We start from the raw sequence: 27,130 nt of genomic DNA, 5'->3' as shown, positions 1-27,130 counted from the left end.
AAAAAAAGATATTCAAGAACAGCTCCTTGACTGTCCATCTGGCAACCTTTTCTCCCTGGATGCAGCGTGTCGGTCCAGCTGCCTCCCTGTAGGGCTCGTCCAGCGAGTACAAGTAGGACGGTGGACCACGGGAACCGCGGCGGGCTTCCCTGTGGCTTGGCAGCACGCCTTCTGCCCCCTCAGTCCCCGTCTGGGCCAGTCCCAGAGCCCACACTCCAGTGCCCAGCAGGCACGGAGAAGACTGGTTGACCTGCTCAGAGCAGGCGTGGACAGGAGCGAGAAGGAGAGGGCGAAGCAGGGTCAGAAGGTTGAAGACCAAAGCCTGGGGGACTGTGGAGTGACCTGGGTCCAGAGTCCTCCCAGGGAGACTGCTCGGTGGCCTCATCTCTCAGGACTTGGGATCGGCTGAGCGAGGGGGCGTTGGTGCAGCCACCGGGAGGACTGACTCCACGTCAGCCAGTTCACCCATGAGGCTGTGAGACTGGGTCGTGGATCTGATGACACAGAGGGGGGTGACAAGCTGGCGTCACAGAGGCTGCGTTCCAATACAAGAAAGAGAAAGCCAGCCGAGAGGCAGTAGTACTCCTGTAACCGCTTTAATATTTTAGTCGAGCATTTCGTGATACCCAGTCCCTTCAGAAAAACTATGAAACCCAAAAAGTTCTCAACACTAAAGTAGTTTGGGGCCCTGTGGGTTGCCACGCTTCACTTGACCAGTAATCGGGGGGCGGCAAAACCAGCCTGAACTGTGGTGAGGCTGCCCAGTCCTGACCGGGGGGCGACAGATACCCTTGCTGTTTGTTGATGGCTGGTAGACATCGTTGGGTCGAACACGAGAGCCTCGGCGTCCACGACAGTTTTCACAGATTTCATAAGTGTGAATTTGCCGACTTGATTAAATTTGTTTGAACCCCAAGCTCAGTATTCATGGACACGTGTGGAGCAGCAGAGTATGTGAGTCATCCTAGGCGCCCGCTGAGGAGAGGATGCTCTGCCTGCTTTTGCGCTCAGCCCGGGACGGAGGAGTTCTTTCCAGGGCCACGTTTTATTTCTTTTGGGGATAATTTTGCAGTTTAAGATGGCCCCAAACACTGCCTAGTGTTTTTTTTTTGGTTGTTGTTGTTGTTGTTTTGTTTTCCTTTTGAGACAGAGTTTCACTCTTATTGCCCAGGCTGGAGTGCAGTGGTGTGATCTCGGCTCACCGCAACCTCCACTTCGCAGGTTTAAGCGATTCTCCTGCCTCAGCCTCCCTAGTAGCTGGTATTACAGGCATGTGCCACCACGCCCAGCTAATTTTGTATTTTTAGTAGAGACAGGGTTTCTCCATGTTGGCCAGGCTGGTCTCAAACTCCCAACTTCAGGTGATCCACTTGCCTCGGCCTCCCACAGTGCTGGGATTACAGGTGTGAGCCACCGCGCCCGGCCAACACTGTCTAGTGGTTTTAAACGCAGAGAGGATGTGAGGTGTTCTGTGGAGATGTACTTCATTTTTTTCTTTTGATTTATTTTTTTTAATTCATCCTATTTCTGTTTTTTTAAATTTTATTTTTGTTTTTAAAAATTCATTTGTCTTTGAGATGGGTTGCTCCGTTGCCCAGGCTGGAGTGCAGTGGGGCAGTTGTGGCTCACTGCAGCCTCAAACTCCTGGGCTCATAGGATCTGCCCGCCTCAGCCTCCCAAGTAGCTGGGACCACAGGTGCATGTCGCCCCGCCTGGCTAATTTTGTTTTGAGCGGAGGATCTTGCTGTGTTGCCCAGGCTGGTCTGGATCTCCTGGGCATGCACCCCCATGCCCCCTGCACCCCCATGTCCCCTGATCCGCCATGCCCGGCCATCATTATTTCCTAGAGAAGCTCTGCTCAGGCTTGTTGGCCAAGTTGCTGTTGGCTGTGAGCTCAGTGTGAATGAGTCGATGCTATGTATTGAATAGGTGTCTTAAATGGAGACACAGAACGGAGGTTATGTATCGATGAACTGGTGAAGATGCTTGAGCAGAGGCCTGCAGGAACCTCACCCTGCATTTCTCCCAGGAGCAGCATCTGTCAGCGTCCACTAGTGCCGTGTTCACGGCGACTTCATGGAGTCAGCTACGGGGAATAACCGGAACTGATCTTATTTGGTCTCCGCTGAGAGTCCCGCCTTGTGTCCCGCACGCGCGGAGCTGCGGACTCCCCCGTTGGCTGTCACTGGCCTGAGCTGCTGTGCTTGCCCCATTTCAGTGCACGACCTGCGGCAGCAGATGACAGCTTTGCAGAGCCAGCTTCAGCAGGTGCAGCTGGAGCGGGCGACGCTGACCAGCAAGCTGAAGGCGTCACAGGCAGAGATCTCGTCCCTGCAGAGTGTCCGGCAGTGGTACCAGCAGCAGCTCGCCCTGGCCCAGGAGGCCCGCGTCAGGCTGCAGGGTGAGATGGCTCACATCCAGGTACGGCCCCCGTCTACCTTCCAGGGCAGGTCACGCTTCTTGTCTTCACGTAGAATGGTGCTTTTTCCAAAGATTTTTCTGTTTTTTTGTTTGTTTGTTTGTTTTTTGAGACGGAGTCTCGCTCTGTCGCCCAGGCTGGAGTGCAGTGGCGCGATCTCGGCTCACTGCAAGCTCCGCCTCCTGGGTTTACGCCATTCTCCTGCCTCAGCCTCCTGAGTAGCTGGGACTACAGGCGCCTGCCACCGCGCCCGGCTAATTTTTTGTATTTTTAGTAGAGACGGGGTTTCACCGTGGTCTCGATCTCCTGACCTTGTGATCCGCCCGCCTCGGCCTCCCAAAGTGCTGGGATTACAGGCGTGAGCCACCGTGCCCGGCCGATTTTTCTGTTTTTAGAGTTCACAGACATGTTTTTGTTTTTAACCTGCTGTCTAGCACACCCTGTGTCCCATGTAGGATGTGTCCCGTGGGCCTCCCCACAACCTTCTGACATGGGAGACCCACAGCAGCCTCTGCCAGCATTTTCAATTCCAAAGCCTGTCTTGCTGGGCACGGTGGTGCATGCCTGTAAATTCTCATCTGCCTGGGTCTCAGGACCCTCCCACCCCGGCCTCCCCACTCTGCTGCGATGTCTCACAGGTGTGTGGCGCCGGTGGGGTTCTCTTCCTGGTTGGAGCTTTTCCTTTCTCTGCTATGTGAGCCCTCAGTGACACACAGGGACCACATCTTTCCAGCGTGCCTCGCATTTCCTACATACTGTCGGAAACACTTTCCTCTCCCATCCACTCGTTAGTGGGCACAGCCCATGTCCAGCTTGGTCCCGCATATGTGGGAGCGTGTGTCTGTCCAGGCCTGCCCCTTGGCCCACACGCTGGAGACACCCGGACCGACAGACGAATGGTTCACGTGCACCTCGATCCGAGTCTCAGCACCTAGCCTAATTAGGATGATGTCAGAGATGCTGAAGAGCGCCTTTGGTCAGCCTTAGTCTTTTTGTTTTTGTTTTTTTTTTGAGACTGTCTCACTCTGTCACCCAGGCTGGAGCAGTGGTGTGATCTCGGCTCACTGCAGCCTCAACCTCTCAGACTCAAGCGATCCTCCTACCTCAGTCTCCTAACTAGCTGGGATCACAGGTATGTGCCACCATGCCCAGCTAAGTTTTGTATTTTTTGTAGAGACAGGGTTTTGCCATGTTGCCCAGGCTGGCCTCGAACTCCTGGGCTCAAGTGATGCCCACCTCAGCCTCCCAAGGTGCTGGGATTACAGGTGCGAGCCACCGCACCTGGCCTGTCATTTTTTAATTAGCTGTGGAATTTTTTTTTCCAGATAAAATATTATATATTTATTAAAACTTTATTTCTCAAGAGGGGAATGTGAAATACTAATTCCACCAAATGTTCCTTTTATGTCTAGATTTACAAATATATACAATAGAAGTTTTCTTCAATTTTTGTTAGTTTTTTTTTTTCTTCTGAGATGGAGTCTTGCTCTGTCTCCCAGGTTGGAGTGCAGTGGTATGATCTCGGCTCACTGCAACCTCTGTCTCCTGGGTTCAAGTGATTCTCCTGCCTCAGCCCCCTGAGTAGCTGGGATTACAGGTGCCCGCCACCGTGCCCAGCTAATTTTTGTATTTTTAGTAGAGACGGAGTTTCACCATATTGGCCAAGCTGGTCTCGAACTCCTGACCTTGTGATCCGCCCGCCTCAGCCTCCCAAAGTGCTGGGATTACAGGCGCGAGCCGCCGCGCTCAACCTATTACGCACTTTTTAAGCCAGAGAACCATATGGAAAACATTTGTTCTACGTACAACATAACTTGGAAACAAGTCAGTACACAGATTAATACAGTTTTTTAAAACTGCGGTGCATTTATATGAGGTAGTATTTAAAGAAGTAAGCCATGCCAGGTGTATTTTAGAAGTATAGTTTGGACCAGGTGCAGTAGCTCATGCCTATAATCCCAGCACTTTGGGAGGCCGAGGCGGGCCAGTCACTTGAGGCCAAGAGTTCAAGACCAGCCTGGCTAACATGGCAAAACCCCATCTCTACTAAAAATGCACAAGTTAGCCAGGTGTGGTGGCGGGTGCCTGTAGTCCCAGCTGCTTGGGAGGCTGAGGCATGAGACGTGCTTGAATCAAGGAGGCAGAGGTTGTAGTGAGCCGAGATCGAGCCACTGCACTCCACATTCCAGCCTGGGCAACAGAGCCACACTTTGTCTCAAATAAAAAACCAACAAGGAAGTGTGGTGGTGTAGCCTGGACAACAAAAAGAGGAAGCTTCAAAGCGACGGTGGCTCCAGAGCCCTATCTGCTTTTTTTTCGGAGACAGGGTCTTGCCCTGTCACCCAGGCTGCTGGAATTCAGTGTCACGATCATAGCTCCCTGTAGTTTTGACCCCTTGGGCTCACACAGTCCGCCTGCCTCAGCCCCCCAAGTAGCTGGGACATAGTTGAACACCATCACACCTGGCTAATTGTTTAAACATTTTCTGTAAGGACAGGGTCTTGCTACGTTGCCTAAGCAGGTTTTGAGCTCCTAGGCTCAAGCGATCCTCCTGCCTCAGCCTCCCAGCGTGCTGGGATTACAGGATGAGCCAGTGCTGGGCCCTCACTGCTTTTTCCAAATACCTTTGGAATCCAGGTTCAGCATTCCTTAATCAGAGTTTTTAATAAATTTTTTTGGTACCCAAATGTATCCCTTCATTCCCAGTAACATGCAGAAGGGAGGAGAATTCCAGGCAGGCACTCTGCTTTCATGGTCTCAAAACACAGTCCCAGCAAAGGCTGTCTTCCCTGGCTCCGTGTACCTTCTCCTGAGGTCCTGGGGCCTGTGGCTTCTGTCACGTCTCGCACTTCGTTCTCCAGGAGGCAGCATGGAACAGGCGACGCGGGCAGGTCCAGACACAGGCCCCAGGCTGTCCTCACATCTCCTTTCGGTACTACTTCCCTTGGCTGACGCCATCCTCCTCAGGGCCATGGGACTGGGCTTTTTCATGAGACGCTTGGCCAGGGTGGGCCTGAGCACCTGGGGGTCTAGGCCGGGCCCTAGCTGGGCTGTAAAGGCTGCGTCCCGGGAATGGCACCTGTCGGGCAGGCCCTGGTGTGTGTCTGGCTGGATTTGGTCAGTTAAGATAAGGCTCGTCACCCACAGGGGCTCAGAGATGCCTCGTCAGTGGGGACTTTTGGGTAGGTCCTGCTACAAACCGCAGTCTGATGAGCTACAAACAGCATGATGAGCGCTTGCTGATGGCCTGCCCGCCCTCCCACTCAGGCACACAGAGCCCAGACAGCGCATATTTTGATGTGGGAAGACGTGTGGTGGGTGGTGGGGCTTCTGTGGGAGACACTGAGGGGCAGCCAGTGACCCTCATCCTGGGGCCTCCAGGGACAGGCTGGTCTGCATTTCTTGCTTGAAATTGAGCAACTTTTTACTTCGTGGGGTTTTTTTTTGAAGGTTGGACAGATGACCCAGGCAGGTCTCCTGGAGCACCTGAAACTCGAGAATGTGTCCCTGTCCCAGCAGCTGACGGAAACTCAGCACAGGTCCATGAAGGAGAAAGGACGGATCGCGGCACAGCTGCAGGGTATTGAGGTGAGGCTGCGACCAGGGCCGTGTAAGGTTGGGAGAACATACACATACACAGACATAGATACGGTGTGTTTTTTCTTACATGTTCTATCTCTCTGTGTGTATCTCTTAAATATTCTCATGGATGGCCTGCAGTGACCGCTCATTAAGGCTTTGGGACCCCGCTCCTCATCCCTCACCTTTGGGGCTTAGTGCAGTGTGGCTCTTTCCCTGCCAGCCCCGCCTCGGCCTGGGCCCGGCCGTCAGTCATTGCCAGTCAGGGATGGCGGTGGGTACAGAGTAGGTAAGGAGGAAGCATCCGGTGAGTTTGTGCCTGACAGCCTGTCGAAGCCTAGCGATGAGAGGATTTTCTTTGCTTTCTAAGCACTCAACCTGCATTGCCATTTGACCCTCCAGCAACCACATGCTGTTGAGGTCATGGCCGCTGCCTGCCCAGCCATCTCCAGAGGACAGAAATGCAGCAGCCTTGATAGCTGTTCTTTAGCTGTGGGGCCCTGGGCAATTTCTTAGCTCTCTGAGCCTCATCTTTTTTTTTTTGAGGTGGAATTTCGCTCTTGTCGCCCAGCTGGAGTGCAGTGGTGTGATCTCAGCTCATTACAACCTCCGCCTCCCAAGTTCAAGCGATTCTCCTGCCTCAGCCTCCCAAGTAGCTGGTGGTATAGGCACCCGCCACCACACCCTGCTAATTTTTTGTATTGTTAGTAGAGACGGGGTCTCGCCGTGTTGGCCAGGCTGGTCTCAAACTCCCGACTTCAGGTGATCCGCCCGCCTCGGCCTCCCAAAGTGCTGGGATTACAGGCTTGAGCCTCATCTTTATAAAATGGGGATAGTGTCACCTACTCGATAACCTTGTGGAAAAATTAAAGAAGAAGGAACGGTGTAAAACCCCAAGGCAGTGTATGGAGGGAGGTTCTGTGCTGGATGATGCTGGGCCGCTCTCGTTGCCGACCTTTCCCTTGTGCAGGGAGCTCTCCGCAGCCTGACGTGGTTTCCCGTCTTCTGTGACTGCTCCCACCTCTCTGCGGCATCAGCTGGGCCACCCGGCTGGGATGACGGATAAGAATCGTGTTGCGTCAGCCATAGTTCTTCAAGGGCTTAGTAGAGAAGAACTGAAAAGAATTTCAAGTTAGGAATTTGTGTTTTCCCTAAGTGTACCCCGATGTGAGGGCTCATCCACAGCCAGGACGCAGGCTGTGTTCACTGCAGGGGCCTCTGCTCTCTTACCTGGTGGTACCAAGCACTGCTCTCGTGAGAGTATGTCTGGGTCTCACTCCCGAAAGCAGGCACCTGTGACCCGCCTGTTGCCACACGAGAAAAGCCGGGAGGTTCTGCTCACCAGTGGATCCGAGTCCTTCACACGGGGTTGTTGGCCTGGGCTGGACCTGGCCTCGGTCTCCTGGTTGGTGGGCGGCCCAGCTGCTCACCCGGGGCCCTCAGTCTGCAGTTGGTAGACAGGATGGGGACGTGGATGGGGCCCATGCCAGGGTGGTAAGTTTCTCCGCAGAGCACGGGACTTGCTGGCTGCTGTTCACTATTACGGTTTCCTGCCTTTTTAAAAATGCGTTGTTTGCTGGGCCCAGGCTGACATGTTGGATCAGGAAGCAGCCTTCCTGCAGATTCAGGAGGCAAAGACGATGGTGGAGGAGGACCTCCAGAGGAGGCTGGAAGAGTTTGAAGGCGAGAGGGAGCGGCTGCAGAGGATGGCAGACTCCGCGGCATCCCTGGAGCAGCAGCTGGAGCAGGTAAGTCCCTGCAGCCCTTCAGGCTGGACCCAGGCCCCAGGTGATCCCGAGCAGCCAGGACTGCACACGAGGAACCCGGGGGGTCCTCTGCTGTGGGGCCGTGTCTGCTCAGGTGAGAGTTGGGCTGTTGGTCAGATGCTGCTGCTGCTGCAGACCTGACTCTGTGTTTGCCCTGCTGGTTCTTCTGCACCAGGATTGTGTGTGAAAAAAAGACCTTCCATGGTGTCCATCAAAATTACTTGAAACCCGAACAGGAAAAGGGCTCACGTTCTCGGAGTAGGGCCGGCGCAGCCATGTGGGCTTCATTCCTTCTCCAGGTGAAGTTGACTTTGCTCCAGCGAGACCAGCAGCTTGAGGCTTTGCAGCAGGAGCACCTGGACCTGATGAAACAGCTCACCTTGACTCAGGAGGCTCTGCAGAGCAGGGAGCAGTCTCTCGATGCCCTGCAGACACACTACGATGAGCTGCAGGCCAGGCTGGGGGAGCTGCAGGGCGAGGCCGCCTCCAGGGAGGACACAATCTGCCTCCTGCAGAATGAAAAGATCATCTTGGAGGCGGCTCTGCAGGCGGCCAAGAGTGGCAAGGAGGAGTTTGACAGAGGAGCAAGACGCTTGGAAGAAGGTACCGAGGAAACGTCGGAAACTTTAGAGAAGTTAAGAGAAGAATTGGCCATCAAGTCCGGCCAGGTAATGCATTCTGCTGTGTTTTGTTTTGAATCAGAACCCTCCATTCAGGAGTGATGCTGCTTATTTGGTCCTTCCTTCCTGTCTTTCTTTTCTTTTTCCTTACTCCCTCCCTCCTTTCCTCCCTCCCTCCTTCCCTCCCTCCCTCCCTCCCTTTCTCTCTTTCTCTCTCTTTTCTTTCTTTTCTTTTTTTTTTTTGAGATGGAGTCTCGCTCTGTTGCCCAGGCTGGAGTGCAGTGGCCGGATCTCAGCTCACTGCAAGCTCCGCCTCCCGGGTTCACGCCATTCTCCTGCCTCAGCCTCCCGAGTAGCTGGGACTACAGGCGCCCGCCACCTCGCCCGGCTAGTTTTTTGTATTTTTTTAGTAGAGACGGGGTTTCACCGTGTTAGCCAGGATGCTCTCGATCTCCTGACCTCGTGATCCGCCCGTCTCGGCCTCCCAAAGTGCTGGGATTACAGGCTTGAGCCACCGCGCCCGGCGTTCTTTCTTTTCTTTCCTGCTGAGTCGCCCAGGCTGGAGTGCAGTGGCGCGACCTCGGCTCACTGCAAGCTCCGCCTCCTGGGTTCATGCCATTCTCCTGCCTTAGCCTCCCGAGTAGCTGGGACTATAGGCGCCCGCCACCACGCCTGGCTAATTTTTTTGTATTTCTATTAGAGACGGGGTTTCACTGTGTTACCCAGGATGGTCTCAATCTCCTGACCTCGTGATCCACCCACCTCGGCCTCCCAAAGTGCTGGGATTACAGGCGTGAGCCACTGCACGCGGCCGTGACTGGCTCTTTTCACTTAGCATGATGTTTTCAGAGTTCATCAAGAAGAGAATGTTATTTAAAACCCGTTTTGGCCGGGCACTTTGATCCTTCGCAGGGGGGCTCCTGAGGGACCGCCCTCCATGTTGTAGGGAAAAAGGCTCATTCTCCAGTCATGCTCTAGTGATAACTAGGATTTGCGTGCAGTGTATTCTATATTCAGACAGCAAACCTAGGCCCTCAACAAGCTTTTCCCTATTTCTGGAGTCGACTGCTCCATGTGTGTGTGCCGAGAGCTGTTTGCTGAGGTAGAGAAGTGTTTCCACAAACACACGTGTTCCTGAGTCCTCCAGGGCCCTCCGAGTGCAGATCCTGTGGGGTGGGTCTGCGTGGGGCCCTCCGAGTGCAGTCCTGTGGGGTGGGTCTGCGTGGGGCCCTCCGAGTGCAGTCCTGTGGGGTGGGTCTGCGTGGGGCCCTCCGAGTGCAGTCCTGTGGGGTGGGTCTGCGTGGGGCCCTCCGAGTGCAGTCCTGTGGGGTGGGTCTGCGTGGGGCCCTCCGAGTGCAGTCCTGTGGGGTGGGTCTGCATGGGGCCCGAGGCTCTGCATTTCTCAAAAGCTCCTGGGCTGAATGGACTGGGCTCCAACAGACTTCGCAGGACAAGGACCAAAGCTTGGGGTCGGCACCTCAGCCTGTGGGCGCAGCCCAGCACCGGGTTCTGTAAACTGTCACTGGAACAGCCCTGCTTGCCCGCCTCTGCAGAGACTGGGGCTGCGTCTGTGCTGCGGGAGCATTGCTGAGCAGCCGTGACCGACATGCAGCCTGTGAGCTGCGGTCGTTTCCTATCAGGCATCTCCAAGAAAGGCTTGCCAAGTCCTGGGCTGGAGTGCGCCCTGGCCTCATCCCCTCTCCCACCTCCCTGCCCCTCACTGTGCCTTCATGTTCTCAGTGGTGAGGAGGGAGAGCCCAGGCCTTAGGAACCACCGGTTCCCGTCAGGACACAAATGCTTCTTCCTATAACATCTGTGCAGATGTGTGCCCTCCTGGAGCCATCAGTGTAATGTCTATGTAGATGCATCCCCCTCCTGGAGCCCTCAGTGTAACATCTATGCAGACACATTCACCTCCTATAGCCCTCAGTGTAACAACTCTGCAGATGTGTCCTTTCCTGGAGCCCTCAGTGTAACATCTCTGCAGATGTGTCCTTTCCTGGGGCCCTCAGTGTAGTATCTGTGAGGACGTGTCCTCTCCTGGGGCCCTCAGTGTAGTATCTGTGAGGACGTGTCCTCTCCTGGGGCCCTCAGTGTAGTATCTGTGAGGACGTGTCCTCTCCTGGGGCCCTCAGTGTAGTATCTGTGAGGACGTGTCCTCTCCTGGGGCCCTCCGTGTAGTATCTGTGAGGACGTGTCCTCTCCTGGGGCCCTCCGTGTAGTATCTGTGAGGACGTGTCCTCTCCTGGGGCCCTCCGTGTAGTATCTGTGAGGACGTGTCCTCTCCTGGAGCCCACAGTGTAGTATCTGTGAGGACGTGTCCTCTCCTGGGGCCCTCAGTGTAGTATCTGTGAGGACGTGTCCTCTCCTGGGGCCCTCAGTGTAGTATCTGTGAGGACGTGTCCTCTCCTGGGGCCCTCAGTGTAGTATCTGTGAGGACGTGTCCTCTCCTGGGGCCCTCAGTGTAGTATCTGTGAGGACGTGTCCTCTCCTGGGGCCCTCAGTGTAGTATCTGTGAGGACGTGTCCTCTCCTGGGGCCCTCAGTGTAGTATCTGTGAGGACGTGTCCTCTCCTGGGGCCCTCAGTGTAGTATCTGTGAGGACGTGTCCTCTCCTGGGGCCCTCAGTGTAGTATCTGTGAGGACGTGTCCTCTCCTGGAGCCCTCAGTGTAGTATCTGTGAGGACGTGTCCTCTCCTGGGGCCCTCAGTGTAGTATCTGTGAGGACGTGTCCTCTCCTGGGGCCCTCAGTGTAGTATCTGTGAGGACGTGTCCTCTCCTGGAGCCCTCAGTGTAATGTCTGTGCACATGTTCCCCACAGGTGGAACACCTGCAGCAGGAGACTGCCACTCTGAAAAAGCAAACGCAAAAAATAAAGGAACAGTTTCTTCAACAAAAGGTAAAAATGTGTTGTTGATTTCTTCACTTGAAATAAGCGTATGAACAGAGTTTTGTGTGGTTTAATTGCTTAGCAATTCCAGTGTCATTGGAGTTGAGAAGAAGATAACAGGTAACATCTTGAGTTCTCTTTAACTCTTTTTTTTTTTTTTTTGAGACAGTCTCTCACTCTGTCGCCCAGACTGGAGTGCAGTGGCACAATCTCGGCTCACTGCAACCTCTGCCTCCCGCGTTCAAGCCATTCTCCTGCCTCAGCCTCCCGAGCAGCTGGGACTACAGGCACTGGCCACCACATCTGGCTAATTTTTCGTATTTTTATTAGACACGGGGTTTCACTGTGTTGGCCAGGATGGTTTCGATCTCCTGGCCTTGTGATCCACCCGTCTCAGCCTCCCAAAGTGCTGGGATTACAGGCGTGAGCCACCGCGCCTGGCTCTCTTTAACTTTTTTTTTTTTTTTTTTTTTTTGAGACGGAGTCTCGCTCTGTCACCCAAGCTGGAGTGCAGTGGCCCGATCTCAGCTCACTGCAAGCTCCGCCGCCCGGGTTCACGCCATTCTCCCGCCTCAGCCTCCCGAGTAGCTGGGACTACAGGCGCCCGCCACCTCGCCCGGCTAGTTTTTTGTATTTTTTAGTAGAGACGGGGTTTCACCGTGTTAGCCAGGATGGTCTCGATCTCCTGACCTCGTGATCCGCCCGTCTCGGCCTCCCAAAGTGCTGGGATTACAGGCTTGAGCCACCGCGCCCGGCCAAACTTTTTTTAAAGGTACTTAATCTGCAAAGTCAAGATGCACTTCCACAGCGAGGTGGGGGTCTTGGCCCCTCAGATCTCCAGGGGCGGCTGTCACTGGAGCGCCTGTCATACCCTGTTGTGCTCACTCTGGGAGGCTGTGTGTTGTGCGGTGTTGTTCACACAGGTTGGGTTTGCCATTTAAAATGTCTGAAAAATGCACATGGAGTTCCAGCATTGAAACAAATTATGATTACCCAAAAAGACATGGAATATAAATTTTGTGTCAGTGAAGCCAGTACCTCCTGTTGGATTTTATGGGATCTGAGCAAGGGTGACCCCCGAAGCTGTATTGTTCGTGGTGCTGTGTTTTATTTCTGAGCGAGGACAACCCCTGAAGCAGCGTTGTGAGTGCCGTGTTTTATTTTTTTTGAGACGGAGTCTGGCTCTGTCGCTCAGCCTGGAGTGTAGTAGTGCTGTCTCAGCTCACTGCAGCCTCTGACTGCCAGGTTCAAGTGATTCTCATGCCTCAGCTTCCTGAGTAGCTGGGACTACAAGCATGTGCCACCACACCTGGCTGGTTTTTTGTATTTTTAGTAGAGATGGGGGTTTCGCCTTGTTGGCCAGGCTGGTTTTGAACTCCTGACCTCAGGCGATCAGCCAGCTCGGGCTCCCAGAGTGCTGGGATTACAGGCGTGAGCCACCGCGCCCGGCCTGCTGTATTTTATTTCTGAGCAAGGGCGGCCCCTGGAGCAGTGTCGTGAGTCCTGCTTTGTTTTATTACTGAGCCACAAGCAAGGGGAGTACCTGTTGGAAGCAAAGCAGTGCAGTTGAAGGCTGGAGAGAGCCAGACTCCTTGGAATTGAAGAGACCTCTAGGAGGCTGGTGTGACTGCCTCGTGCACCACACACAGACTCTTGTTTAAACAGGCCGTGATGTCACCTGTGGGTAAATAACGGTGTGTCTCAGTCGATGAAGGCTTAAATTTGATGAAATGTATCTTTACCTCAAAAAAGTTATGTCCCTGGTAAGTGGTAAACATTTTTGTTGAAGCCAGCGTGACCCCCAGAAGTCCCCCGCGCCCACCGCCCAGCGTCGGCTCACAGCTTCTGTCTCGGCAGGTGATGGTGGAGGCCTACCGGCGCGACGCCACCTCCAAAGACCAGCTCATCAGTGAGCTGAAAGCCACCAGGAAAAGGCTGGACTCGGAGCTGAAGGAGCTGCGGCAGGAGCTGATGCAAGTGCACGGGGAGAAGCGGGCCGCGGAGGCGGAGCTCTCGCGCCTGCACCGAGAGGCGGCCCAGGTCCGTCAGCAGATGGCCGACCTTGAAGGGCATCTCCAGTCGGCACAGAAGGAGCGAGACGAGATGGAAACACACTTGCAGGTCCGTCCGTGTCGGACTGACTCACTTGATCGGGAGGATTCGGCCAAAGTGCTTGGGGCGCGTGTGTCTGGGGCGGGGCCGAGTGTGGGGCGGGGCCGAGTGTGGGGCGGGGCCGGGTCTGGGGCGGGGCCGGGTCTGGGGCGGGGCCGAGTCTGGGGCGGGGCCGGGTCTGGGGCGGGGCCGAGTGTGGGGCGGGGCCGAGTGTGTGGGCGGGGCCGGGTCTGGGGTGGGGCCGGGTCTGGGGCGGGGCCGAGTCTGGGGCGGGGCCGAGTGTGGGGCGGGGCCGGGTCTGGGGCGGGGCCGAGTGTGGTGCGGGGCCGAGTGTGGGGCGGGGCCGGGTCTGGGGCGGGGCCGAGTGTGGGGCGGGGCCGGGTCTGGGGCGGGGCCGGGTCTGGGGCGGGGCCGAGTGTGGGGCGGGGCCGAGTGTGGGGCGGGGCCGAGTGTGGGGCGGGGCCGAGTCTGGGGCGGGGCCGAGTCTGGGGTGGGGCCGAGTCTGGGGCGGGGCCGTGCCTGGGGCAGGGCGGTGGCAAGGCGGGAGAGGCTTTTGGAAGAACAGCTGGGAAAATGGCCCACCTGGAGCATAGGTCCCAGAGGGGCGGTCAGGTGAGGCCTGGTAAGTCCAGGTGACGATGTTGCATGAAGGGAGGGAGTGAGAAGGCCCCGTGAGGCACCCAGCTTCTCCCCATTGCCATGGGCTCCCGGGATCCAGTGTGAGGACGGCGGCTGTCGTGCGTAAAGCAAGGGTGAGTGTTTTGTGGAGACCCCACGTCGGGGCAGGGCACCGGGGCCCGGGGACCCTGGGAGTCCCTTGTGGCTGGGTGCGGAGCTGGGACCGGCCAGAGACAGTCACACTCCTGTGGAAGCTGAGCCTGGGCTGGACACCCACGCAGTGGGTGTCCGGGATGCTGGTGACAGTTTCTCGGCTGCAGGTGGCAGAGCAGGTGAGCCGGAGGTGAGGGGTGAGGGGTGCGGGATGGAGGCCACAGTCCAGGATCCTGTCCAGACATCCAGGCTGAGGAACCGGGAGGCGAGATGAGAAATCGGGAGAGCAACAGTAAACTTGGGGAGGGTTGTTTTGCTTATGATGTTTCTGAAGTTGCCAGAGAGGACCGAGCCAAGGTCCCAGCAGGCGGACTGGTCAGCGTGTCTGGCTCATCAGGAGCCAGGGTGAGGCCGGGAGTAGGCGGTATGGCCGGCGCCGGTCAGTGTCGGAAAGTAGGAGCTGATGGAGGAGCGCAGTCGGTGTCAGAAAGTGGGGGCTGATGGATTAACGCTGCTGCCGGGGTGGGGAGGTGGGCCGAGGGCAGCGCCGGCTCCTTGGGTTGCAGGAGGCTTGGAGGAGACAGCAGTGGGCGCAGAACACGTTCAGACCCCACAGCTGCAGGTCTGGGCTGGTTATGGGGACTTGCCTAGCACGCAGGAGCTGGGGAAAGGCTGCGAGGGCAGGAGCAGGTGGGGGACGCAGCCGTCAGTGTTCACAGTGGAGGCTGAGGAGTGCATCCAGGGGGCTCCAGGGAAGGGTCCTGGAGTCTCCAGGGATGAGTCCCAGGGGTCTCTGGGGAGGGGTTCTGGGGGCTCAGGGAGGGGTCCAGGGGCTGTGGGGAGGGAACCCAGGGGCTTGAGGGGAGGGTTCCCGGGGACTCTGGGGATGGGTCCAGGGGTCTCCAGGGAGGGGTCTGGATCCTTGAGAGGTCCTGGGTCCTAGGGGTTAGGAGGAGAGGTCCTGGGTCCACAGGCTTTCCTATGAACTAGTCATGTCCTGTTGTGCCTCTGATGCTCTGGACACAGTGTTTGGAAACGGTCGTTGGTCTCAATAATGAGTGGTTTGTGGCCGAGCGCAGTGGCTCACGCCTGTAATCCCAGCACTTTGGGAGGCTGAGGCGGGTGGATCACAAGGTCAGGAGTTCAAGACTAGCCTGGCCAATGTGGTGAAACCCCGTCTCTACTAAAAATAAAAAAATTAGCTGGGTGTGGTGGTGGGCATCTGTAGTCCCAGCCACTCGGGAGGCTGAGGCAGGAGAATCACTGTGAACCTGGGAGGTGGAGAGGTTGCAGTGAGCTGAGATCACGCCCCTGCACGCCAACCTAGGCGACAGAATGGGACTCCATCTCAAGAAAAAAAAGAGTGGTTTGTAGGTTTGTAAGAAGGTAGATATCTCTCTCAGGACTTTTCTCAAGGCGCAAGTCCTCCAGGGCGAGCCTGTGCAGTGCCATCGGCAGGGGCGATGGGCTGGAGCCCGGGAGGGGAGACATGCTGGGGTTTCAGTGCCGCTCCTCACGCCCTCCTTCCCTTCCGAAGTCGTTGCAGTTCGATAAGGAGCAGATGGTCGCGGTCACAGAGGCCAACGAGGTGCTGAAGAAACAAATTGAAGAGTTGCAGCAAGAAGCCCGGAAGTAAGTCCGCGTGTGCCCGGGGGAGGCAGGAGAGCCCCGTGGGCTGCTGCTGTTGTGCGGGGACACCCTCCCTGGGAGGTGCTGTGGTGGCCTGGAACGTTAAGGTCCAGGTTTGGAGTCTGTGTGGTTTGGTGGCTGCTCATCTGCGAAATGATCCGAGTTGATCGTGGACTTGCTGAAGCTCCTGTAACAGAAGCTCCCCAGGTGTTTTTACGTTTGACTTTGTGTGCAGCAGCATCCCCTCTCCCAGCTCCTACCCTGGGAGACGCTTCAATGTTCATCCTCACACCTCACACTCACATAAACATGAACACACTGACCTCGCCAGCACACGCCCGTGCATACGTGTGCGCACAATCAGATGCCGTTAGGGGCTGCCTTACCCCAGTGGTGCACAGACCTCGCGGGCACACGTTTGCACACACATATGCCGTCGGGGCTGCCTTACCCAGTGGTGCACAGACCTCGCCGGCACACGTTTGCACACACAGATGCCGTCAGGGGCTGCCTTACCCAGTGGTGCACAGACCTCGCCGGCACACGTTTGCACACACAGATGCCATCGGGGCTGTCTTACCCAGTGGTGCACAGACCTCGCGGGCACACGTTTGCACACACAGATGCCGTCAGGGGCTGCCTTACCCCAGTGGTGCACAGACCTTGCCAGCACATGCCCGTCAATATGTGCGTGCACACGCAGATGCCGTTGGGGCTGCCTTACCCCAGTGGTGCACAGACCTCGCCGGCACACGTTTGCACACGCAGATGCCGTCGGGCCTTCTTCCTCTGGCGTTGTGCCCTGTGCTGCTTTGCTTCATTTTTGTAGAGATGGGGTCTCACCATGTTACCCAGGCTGGTCTCGAACCCCAGGGCCAAGGAGTCCTCCTGTCTCAGCCTCCCAAAGTGCTGAAATGACAGATGTGAGCTACCATGCCCAGCTAAATGCATAGTTTTGAGGTATTTTGTTTGTTTTCGAAATGGTCTGTTTCTGTCACCCAGGCTGGAATGCAGTGGTGCCATCCTAGCTCACTGCAGCCTCAATCTCCTGAGCTCAAGTGATCCTCCCAGCTCAGCCCCTGGAGTAACTGGGACCCCAGGTGTGCACCACCACACCTGGCTAATTTTTAAATTTTTTTGTAGAGATGGGGTCTCAGTATGTTGCCCAGGCTGGTCTCAAGCTCCTGGACTCAGGTGATGCTCCCGCCTCGGCCCTCCAGGATTCCAGGCGTGGGCGTCTGTGCTGCTTTGCTTTAATCAGCTGGTGATTTGCTCATGAATCTGATGGTTGAAATTTTTACCGATATTCAAGAACGTTTCTGTTTGGTAGGAGCAGACTCTTTCTCTGCATTCACAGGGTCGTTCATAAGCTGCCCCAAGAGGAGGGCAGGTCTGACGCTGGTGGTGGAAATGGTGAAAATTCATTGAGTGCTTCCGCTGACCTGGCTCTGCGGGAACACCCGATACAGACTGATCCTTCGCTGTGTGCAGCCCCCACAGGACAGACACACACTCACCCGGCTTTCCTAGGGCAGCCGGGTTCTGGGGAGAGCAAGGGTGGGGCGTGAGCGGAGGCAGCCTCCCCGTGGCCCAGGGTCTCGGTCACCGAGCCCGTCCTTCAGAAGGGGCTTCTGAGACGCACTTCCTGTTGCCTGCTGTTGCGAACCAGAATGCCAGACGGTCGCGTCAGAGGATAATTCAGCTTCCTCTTGTGTCTCCCTCGTGACACCCCAGGGCCATCACGGAACAGAAGCAGAAGATGAGGCGGCTGGGCTCAGACTTGACCAGCGCCCAGAAGGAGATGAAGACCAAACACAAGGCCTACGAGAATGCCGTGGGCATCCTCAGCCGCCGCCTGCAGGAGGCCCTTGCGGCCAAGGAGGCTGCAGACGCGGAGCTGGGCCAACTCCGAGCCCAGGGCGGCAGCGGTGACAGCAGCCTGGCTCTACATGTAGGTAACGCCGTGCCATCCCCGGCCAGGGATGCCAGCCCCTCAGTGCGGGTAAGGGCTCTCCATCAGCAGTTGTCCCCTAAAGCCTCGCGGGGCCGAGCTCACGTGGGAGGCTTTAGCCTCTAAACTCCGCTCAGCGTCGAGGTTGCCAGGAGCCCGCAGTGACGGAGCATCGCCCCGCGACCCTCATGAACCCTGCGCGGTCTGTGGTCTGCGGCCTGCGGTCTGTGGTCTGCGGTCTGTGGCCTTCACCTGATTTTCCTCAAGAAATCTCCTTGGCTCAGAGAAGTTCAGCTGCTCCCTTGGGGCAGAGGGAGGGCCTGCCCTGGTCCACTCGCGTTCCAGCAGCCTCCGCACTCGCTGAGAAGCAGGAGTAAGGGTGTGGGGTCAGCGTTTGGCAGGGTTCGGGGAGCGTTTAGAGGTAGCCACGCTGCGGTGGCCCAGAACAAGCCAGTGCCCTTGCTGGAGGGCTCTGAGCAGGGCCTTCTGTGGAGGCCGCGGCCCTCTGTGCTCTCTTACCTTACGTGGTAGGCATACCATCCTACCTGAGTGAGTTCATTTGCATTGTATTTATTATTTTCCAGTTCGTGTCCTTGCACTGACAACTTAGTATTTCTTCTTACGTGTGGTTTGTTTCTATTTCCTGTCCACTTAAGAATTTAGGGGTAAGAAGAGACTGTATCATAACATGGGGTTTTCTTGTCAAATTAAATAAACTCGGCCAGGCATGGTGACTCACACCTGTAAGCCCAGCAATTAAATAAACTCAGCCAGGCACGGTGGCTCTCACCTGTAATCCCAGCGCTTTGGGAGCCCGAGGCGGGAGGATTGCTTGAACTCAGGAGTTTGAGACCAGCCTGGGCAACATAATGAGACCCTATGTCTACAAATAATACAAAAATATTACCTGGGCATGGTGGCACGTGCCTGTGGTCCCAGATGCTTGAGACGCTGAGGTGGGAGGATCACCTCAGCCCAGGAGGGGAGGCTGAAACTGCAGTGAGCCGTGATTTTGCTGCTGCACTCCAGCCAGGGCGACAGAGAGAGACTCTGTCTAAAATTAAATGAATAAATCAAGTGCTCCCTCTCACCTGATTGCTTTGTAAACTGTTGGGGAGATTGATTCAGTTGCCATTTTCCTTGGGCTCACTAAGGGCTGGGGTGGGGAGGGTGCAAAGGCCGGGCAGAGCCAGCCCCTCGCCGCATCGTTGCAGCTGAGGAATAGCACGGCCGCGAGCCGATGTCTTGTGTCCGTCCGGGCTTCACCCCTCGCAAGTGGTGGCTTTTGGCAAATTTCTCACCTTTTTGATCCTCAGTGAAATGAGGTCAAACTGAGGTGAATGAGGACCTCCTCATGTGAGGGTTAAGTTAGGTGGTACTGGAACATGCTTGGCAAGGGCCTGGCACCATCGAGGCAACAAGTGGGCGGGGTGTGAGAGCACACCAGTGCCTGCATGTATCCATTCATGTGTGAGGTGTGAGCACGTGTGTGCGTGTGGTGTGGGGTGCGAACATGTGTGGGGTGTGAACGCGTGTGGGGTGAGCACGTATGTGCATGTGTGAGATGTGAACACGTGTGGTGCATGAGCGTGTGTGTGCGTGTGGTACGTACGTGTGTGTGTGATGTGTGGTGCGTGAGCACATATGTGGTGCTGATTACACCTGGTGCTGCTTGCTTGCCACAGGTGGTGATTTATAGCCATTATCTGCAGGTCAGATTTTCTTCTGTATTTTTGAAGCATTGAACTGAAGAGATGATTTTGTTTGTCCCAGCTGTCCCCGTGTGTCATCGTGTGCATGCTGTGGTCAGTTAATTCAACTCCTTGAACATAAAGGAAGGTTGTGGGACTGTCAGGCAACTGGTGTCTGGTGTGTGCAGCCACACAGCCTCCTGCCTGCAGGTGCCACGGGAAGTGAGGGAGGTCAGGGCCTGTCCCGTGACCAAGTGCCCGTTCTGTCTTGGCCCTTAGGAAAGGATCCAGGCCCTGGAGGCGGAGCTGCAGGCTGTCAGTCACAGCAAGACTCTGCTGGAAAAGGAACTGCAGGAGGTCATTGCGCTGACCAGCCAGGAGCTGGAGGAGTCCCGGGAGAAGGTGCTGGAGCTGGAGGACGAGGTGAGGTTTGGCTGTCTGCTGTGGCGGCAGCGTGGGGCAGGTCACGTGATCCCTGGGCATGCCACCACGCGTGTGGCCCGAAAAACAAAACTTCACTGTGCGCCTAGCGTTGCTTTTGGTGTTGCCACCTTCTGACTGTCAGCCTCTGGCTCTGTGGTGGGGCAGGCCCTGATTCCAGCCCTCTGGGGAGGATCACTGTGTTACCGTCTCTTTGGTGGAATGGTTACAGAATTCACAGTGCAGCCCTTCTCAGTTCAAACGCTTTGGTTTCAAATAAGAAACCCAACTTGGCTGGGCGAGTGACTCACGCCTGTAATCCCAGCACTTTGGGAGGCTGAGGTGGGCGGATCACGAGGTTAGGAGTTCGAGATCAGCCTGGCCAACATGGTGAAACCCCGTCTCTATTAAAAATACAAAAATTAGCTGGGCGTGGTGGCGGATGCCTGTAGTCCCAGCTACTCAGGAGGCTGAGGCAGGTGAACTGCTTGAACCCAGGAGCAGAGATTGCAGTGAGCCGAGATCGCAGTGAGCTGAGATCGTGCCACTGCAATCCAGGCTGGGCAACAGAGTGAGACTCCGTTTCAAAAAAAAAGAACGCAGATCTGTCTCAGGTTCAGAGACAGTTCTCATTTCAGCGGTGCTGGTGGCAGCTCAGTGTCCCGGCCCCCTCTCCCTCCCCAGCCCCTCTGGTTCCCGGCCCCTGTCTCCCTCCCCAGCCCCCTCTGTGGAGCTCTGTCACCCTAGGGCTGCCTGTTCCACTCACTATGTCCTGTCCTGAAATGGTTTTGCTCGTGCCCACCCTGCTGAGTGGCCTGGCCAGGGCTCATTGCCTGGACAGGCTTCTCCAGAAGCCCATGGCCCCAGGAGAAGGCTGGGCTCTTGGCCATGGGGAGGAAGGAGAGGGGCCTGGGGAAGCAACTAACCATGATCACAACAGCCTTCATATCATGAAGCAAGCACTGTCCTGTGGTGTCCATTGCTGTTTTTGTTTTTGCTGTTTTGAGACAGTCTCGCTCTGTCACCCAGGCTGGATGGAGTGCACGATCTTGGCTCACCTCAGCCTCCGCTTCCCAGGTTCACATGATTCTCCAGCTTCATTCTCCTGAGTAGCTGGAACTACAGGCACCTGCCACCACACCTGGATAATTTCTGTATTTTTGGTAGAGATAGGGTTTTATCATGTTGGCCAGGCTGGTCTCAAACCCTTGACCTTATGTGATCCACCCGCCTCAACCTCCCAAAGTGCTGGGATTACAGGTGTGAGTTACCACGCCCGGCCCATTGCTGTGTTTTAGTTTTCGATGTTTCTTTTCTTTTTTTTTTTTTTTTTTGAGACAAGAGTCTCACTGTGTTGCCCAGGCTGGAGTGCAGTGGCATAATCTCAGCTCAGTGCAACCTCCACTCTTGGGTTCGAGTGATTCTCCTGCCTCAGCCTCCTGAGTAGCTGGGACTAAAGGCGTGCACCATGACGGTGGCTAGTCTTTGTATTTTCAGTAGAGACGGGGTTTCACCATGTTGGCCAGGCTGGTCTCGAACTCCTCACCTCAGGTGTTCCCCCCACCTCAGCCTCCCAAAGTGCTGGGATTCCAGGCTGAGCCACCACGCCTGGCCTAAGTGTCTGCTTTTTCTTATTGAAAACACCTGTTTCTGGGGTGTGTGAACTCCACTCACCAGTGCGGGTAATTTCACGGTGACGTTGGTATGTTTCAGCTTCAAGAATCCAGAGGCTTCAGGAAGAAGATAAAACGCCTCGAGGAGTCGAACAAGAAGTTGGCTCTCGAATTAGAGCACGAGAAAGGGAAGCTTACGGGTCTTGGACAGTCCAACGCAGCTCTGCGGGAACACAACAGCATCCTAGAAACAGCTTTGGCCAAGAGGGAGGCAGACCTAGTCCACTTGAACCTTCAGGTATTCAAACTCGTCAAACTCAGGCCAGCAGCGGCGTGAGAGTTGCTGAGGCTGCGTGCACTCCGAGACTCTCACCCAGATTCAGTCACCTGTGCTGACTCCTAGCCCACCCGGCCTGCAGCCGAGAGAACAGGCTCAGGGGTCGGGTGACCCACAGGCCTGGGTCCCCGGCTGCTGGTGCAGGGCTGGGCTCTCCGAGGTGAGGCTGGAGCCCCTGTGTGTGCTCAGTTCACCTGTTTAGTTGAGGGGCAGACGTGTTTAGTTGAGGGGCAGATGTGTTTAATTGAGAGGCAGGCCTGTTTAGTTCACGGGCAGGCCTGCTCAGTTGAGGGGCAGACCTCCCATGTGGGTGTGGCTGAGTTCCAGTCCCAGGTGGTGACATTGTATGTAGGGGGCACTTAACGAGAGGTTCACGCAGTTCAGAACTGGGACTCGAACACTGACCTGGGTCTCACTCAGCTGCTCAGGCTCCACAGCCTCTCTGGATTGAGGACCAGGCGGGGCATTTCAGGGAAATCCTGGGGGCCACATCAGGCTGCTGGTGTTGACTCTCCCGTCTTAGTTCCATATTTTACCCTAGCTCCCACCACTTCCGCTCTGTTTGTACCTGGCCGCAACCCCTGATTTATATGTAATTTTTGGGTTCCCAGCCACCACATTCCTTTTTTTTTCGTTGTTGTTCGTAATACAGAGGCTCACTCTGTCTCTCAGGCTGGAGGGCAGTGGCAGGATCTCGGCTTCCCGCCTCCCGAGTTGAAGCGATTGCCCTGCCTCAGCCTCCGGTATAGCTGGGACTACAGGCGCCGCCACACCCAGCTAATCTTTTATATTTTTAGTAGAGACGAGGTTTCACCGTGTTAGCCAGGATGGTCTTGATTTCCTGACCTGGTGATCCGCCTGCCTCAGCCTCCCAAAGTGCTGGGATTAGAGGCGTGAGCCACCGTGCCTGGCCCATTCTTTTTTTTTTTTTTTTTGCCCAGAGTGGAGGGGAGTGCAGTAGCACCATCACAGCTCACTGCAGCCTCGACCTACTGGACTTCAGCAATCCTCCTGCCCCAGCCTCTGGAGCCATGGGGCCCACAGGCGTGCCACGTTCTTGAGTGCGGCCCTGTGGTTGTGCCCCCGCAACCTAGGATTCTGTTTTTGTCACAGATTCTTCAGAGGTGGAGTTTCCTCTGCCTCCCTGCGTGTGCCTGCGCCTGTGATGTGACGTGTGCCTGCGCCTGTGATGTGACGTGTGCCTGCGCCTGTGATGTGACGTGTGCCTGCGCCTGTGATGTCACGTGTGCCTGCGCCTGTGATGTGACGTGTGCCTGCGCCTGTGATGTGACGTGTGCCTCCGCCTGTGATGTGACGTGTGCCTCCGCCTGTGATGTGACGTGTGCCTGCGCCTGTGATGTGACGTGTGCCTGCGCCTGTGATGTGACGTGTGCCTGCGCCTGTGATGTGACGTGTGCAGCCTTGTGTGTTTGCCATTTGACGTCCTTATCTGTCCTGCAATCTGATCTAGGTGCAGGCGGTTTTGCAGCGCAAAGAAGAGGAGGATCGCCAGATGAAGCAGCTTGTCCAGGCCCTGCAGGCCTCACTAGAGAAGGAGAAGGAGAAGGTGAACAGCCTTAAGGAGCAGGTGCGTGCCACTTTCTGGCTCACAGGGCGTTCCAGGGGACGCTCCAGTGCCTAGAAATCTATGCAGAGTCCTTCACACACCAGCCTCCTTCCAGCAGTTTCAGAGAGCAAAGGTGCGTTGCAGTTGTCGGTGATGGAGGCTGCAGAGCACCTGGTCTGGTCCTTAGAAGGTGGTGTTAGATTAAATGGCAGTGCAGCCGTGAGGACCTGGGGCCAATGAGCTCAGCGTGCATGTATATTTATATTGTGCTAGGAACGGTGTCCTGTGTGTCTTGTTGCATTGAAAAAGCAAACTTGAGAATAGCATAGGATCCCATTTGTGTTCGGCAGACAAGGGGTGGTTCTGTGGACCCTTCTCTGTGTAGAGAGCTGTCTTTTCGTGACTGGCCCCTGCCCTGCTTCACCTGTGTTCACTGACACATTGGTCAAGTTGCCAGCAGAGGCCCATCCTGACCCCCAGGTGCCCTGTCTGGGCCCTGCTCCTCCGTTAGAACGCTGCTTGCTGGCTACCTCTGCCATGCCTGGCACAGAGCAGCTACTCAGCACGCTTGCCCTGTGTGTGCACGTGGGGGGTGTGCGTGCACGTGTGTGCCTGGGACATGGTGTGTGTGCGTGCATTCGATGCTCATGTATTTGTAGAAAATTTCTAGGAGGAACACAAGAAATAACTGGTTTTCTCTAGAGAAAGGCAGGAAAGAACACATCACTTTTCCTTTAAATCCTGTTTGAATTGAACTTGTAAAAAATTACAAGTTATAATTGCTTCACAATTCAAACTTTTTGGCCTAACAGTAAAGCTTCTTTCATGCCTATGACCTGGCTTTGCCACAGTCTTTAAGAACTTTTCTATGATAATGTAATTGAGATAAAAATAAAAAGCTTCTTGATTTTTTTTTTAAAGGGGTAAAACAATAAAGTTTTCTTATAAATAGAATTAATTTTAACATGTGGCAGGTGGCTGGGCACGGTGACTCACGCCTGTAATCCCAGCACTCTGGGAGGCTGAGGCGGGTGGATCACCTGAGTTCGGGAGTTCGAGACCAGGCTGACCAACATAGAGAAACTCTGTCTCTACTATAAATACAAAATTAGCCAGGCATGGTGGCACATGCCTGTAATCCCAGCTACTTGGGAGGCTGAGGCAGGAGAATCGCTTGAACCCAGGAGGTGGAGGTTGCAGTGAGCCGAGATCACGCCATTGCACTCCAGCCTGGGCAACAAGAGTGAAACTCTGTCTCAAAAAAAAAAATGTGGCAGGAGTATTTTAATAGGAGTAGTTAACAGCTTTCTTTTGGCCTCACAGGCCTCATCCACCCAGCCGTTTAACCCTTGCCTGGGGCCTGCTGCTGGGCTGTGGTTCAGGCTGGGCTCACACAGTGCCCCAGCTCTCCAGCTTTCGCTGTGTGCTTAGGTTTCACTTAATTTTTTTCAGTGTTTTTTTTTTTTTTTTTTTTAAAGACAGAGTCTCAATCTGTTGCCAGGCTGGAGTGCAGTGGCGTGATCTTGGCTCACTGCAACCTCTGCCTCCTGGGTTCAAGTGATTCTCCTGCCTCAGCCTCCCGCGTAGCTGGGACTACAGGCGCCCACCACCACGCCCGCCTAATTTTTTTGTATTTTAGTAGAGAGGGGTTTCACTCTGTTAGCCAGGATGGTCTTGATCTCCTGACCTCATGACCTGCCCGCCTTGGCCTTGCAATTAATTTTATTCTTTCTTTTTTAAATGTATTTATTTATTTTATTATTTTTATTTATTTATTTATTTATTTATTTATTTATTTATTTTTTTTTTTTTTTTTTGAGACAGAGTCCTGCTCTGTCGCCCAGGCTGGGGTGCAGTGGCCGGATCTCAGCTCACTGCAAGCTCCGCCTCCCGGGTTTAGACCATTCTCCTGCCTCAGCCTCCCGAGTAGCTGGGACCACAGGCGCCCGCCACCTCGCCCGGCTAGTTTTTTGTATTTTTTAGTAGAGACGGGGTTTCACCGTGTTAGCCAGGATGGTCTCGATCTCCTGACCTCGTGATCCGCCCGTCTCGGCCTCCCAAAGTGCTGGGATTACAGGCTTGAGCCACCGCGCCCGGCCTATTTATTTATTTTTAAATTTATTTATTTTTTGAGACGGAATCTCGCTCTGTCGCCCAGGCTGGAGTGCAGTGGCGCGATCTCGGCTCACTGCAAGTTCTGCCTCCCGGGTTCACTCCCGGGTTCACGCCATTCTCCTGCCTCAGCCTCCCGAGTAGCTGGGACTACAGGCGCCCGCCACCTCGCCCGGCTAATTTTTTGTATTTTTAGTAGAGACAGGGTTTCACCGTGTTAGCCAGGATGGTCTCTATCTCCTGACCTCGTGATCTGTCCGTCTCAGCCTCCCAAAGTGCTGGGATTACAGGCGTGAGCCACCGCGCCTGGCCTATTTACTTTATTTTTGAGACCAGACCTCACTGTGTCACCCCGGCTGGAGTGTAGTGGCGCGATCACGCTCCCTGCAGCCTAGAACTCCTGAGCTCAAGTGATCCTTCCACCTCAGCCTCCTGAATACCTGGGACCACTATGCCCTGCTGAGTTTTTTATATTTTGTGGAGACATGGTCTTGCTATGTTGTCCAGGCTGTGAATAAACTGGAAGAAGACCATAAAAACCGTTTAGACCAAAAACTCTTGAATGAATGTTTGTGAATGAATGTTCTCGAATGAATGTTCGTGTTCACTGAACAGACAGCAGCAGCCACATGAGTGTGCCGCGCTCCGGGTCAGGTGGTTTCATCTTTACAAGGACCTCAACAGGCCTGTGGAGAAGCACACGCCACAGCCAAGACGTGCACGGGGCCGGGAGTGGATTCACCCACCGCGTCCGGCGTGTCGTAAAGCTGCAGGTGCCATGCAGGGTATGGACAATGTGATTTCCTTCCTCCTAGGTGGCCGCTGCCAAGGTGGAAGCCGGGCACAACCGCCGCCACGTCAAGGCGGCCTCCTTGGAGCTGAGTGAGGTGAAGAAGGAGCTGCAGGCCAAGGAACACCTGGTGCAGAAGCTGCAGGCTGAGGCCGACGACCTTCAGTGAGTGCCTGGGCCCTGCACAGCGGGGCCTGGGCCATGCCCGGCCTCACACACGGCTGTCCTGGCAACGGGCGGGGTCTAATTCATCACCTTCAGCACAGCGAGGGTCATCTATATTTTGCAAAATGCCGAGTACTTGAGTGTGAATCATAGATGTAGGGGGCACCCAGCGTCTGTCTCTAGAAGCCTGAGCCTTGCTCACTGCCCCGTGTCCTCCCCCGAGAGAGAGCGCCCAGCACGAGTACTTAGCCTCAGGTCCGAGGCGGGAAGGGGCGGCCCGGCGTGGGGCTGACGCTGTGGCTCTGTGGGCCCCAGGCGCTGTGGTCTCTGGGATCCGTGAGGGGAGCTGGCGAAGGGTGAGTCTCAGACACTTTGTGAGGACTGCCCGAGTGCACATTGAGGCACCAAGCATGGCTGCAGCTTGCAGCACCTGCTGGGATGGATGCCTTCCCCAGGCAGCATTTCCCAGCAGGAGGGCAGGGCATGCTGGAGGAGCGCGGCAGTTCTCTGCTTTCTTGTTTTTTTACGCTAGGATTCGGGAGGGGAAACATTCCCAGGAGATAGCACAGTTCCAAGCAGAGCTGGCCGAGGCCCGGGTGCAGCTCCAGCTCCTGCAGAAGCAGCTGGACGAGCAGCTCAGCAAACAGCCTGTGGGAAACCAAGAGGTGATGGTTCGCGGGGGCTGGACTTGTGGGGCT

At 55.5% G+C, this 27,130-nt stretch overlaps 2 protein-coding genes across 9 annotated transcripts in view; one reads left to right on the top strand and one right to left on the bottom strand.

Moving 5' to 3' along the window:
* ZNF84 (zinc finger protein 84) overlaps positions 1-27,130 on the bottom strand; it is a 270,997-nt gene that overhangs the window by 228,694 nt on the left and 15,173 nt on the right. The gene's annotated exons all lie outside the window — the stretch shown is intronic.
* GOLGA3 (golgin A3) overlaps positions 1-27,130 on the top strand; it is a 65,101-nt gene that overhangs the window by 29,441 nt on the left and 8,530 nt on the right. For all 8 annotated transcript variants that reach the window (XM_050747730.1, XM_050747732.1, XM_050747726.1 and 5 more), the window contains 13 exons: positions 2,219-2,421; positions 5,870-6,007; positions 7,585-7,746; positions 8,064-8,432; positions 11,206-11,283; positions 13,132-13,395; positions 15,695-15,789; positions 17,521-17,737; positions 19,708-19,851; positions 21,562-21,759; positions 23,270-23,386; positions 26,293-26,432; positions 26,965-27,097. In XM_050747730.1, the coding sequence (XP_050603687.1) occupies positions 2,219-2,421; positions 5,870-6,007; positions 7,585-7,746; positions 8,064-8,432; positions 11,206-11,283; positions 13,132-13,395; positions 15,695-15,789; positions 17,521-17,737; positions 19,708-19,851; positions 21,562-21,759; positions 23,270-23,386; positions 26,293-26,432; positions 26,965-27,097 (2,258 nt within the window). The remainder of the gene's footprint in view (positions 1-2,218; positions 2,422-5,869; positions 6,008-7,584; positions 7,747-8,063; positions 8,433-11,205; positions 11,284-13,131; positions 13,396-15,694; positions 15,790-17,520; positions 17,738-19,707; positions 19,852-21,561; positions 21,760-23,269; positions 23,387-26,292; positions 26,433-26,964; positions 27,098-27,130) is intronic.

Source organism: Macaca thibetana, chromosome 11 (assembly GCF_024542745.1).
Source record: "Macaca thibetana thibetana isolate TM-01 chromosome 11, ASM2454274v1, whole genome shotgun sequence".
In the NCBI taxonomy this organism is placed as follows: domain Eukaryota; kingdom Metazoa; phylum Chordata; class Mammalia; order Primates; family Cercopithecidae; genus Macaca; species Macaca thibetana.
This window is presented reverse-complemented; position numbering and strand designations above follow the sequence as displayed.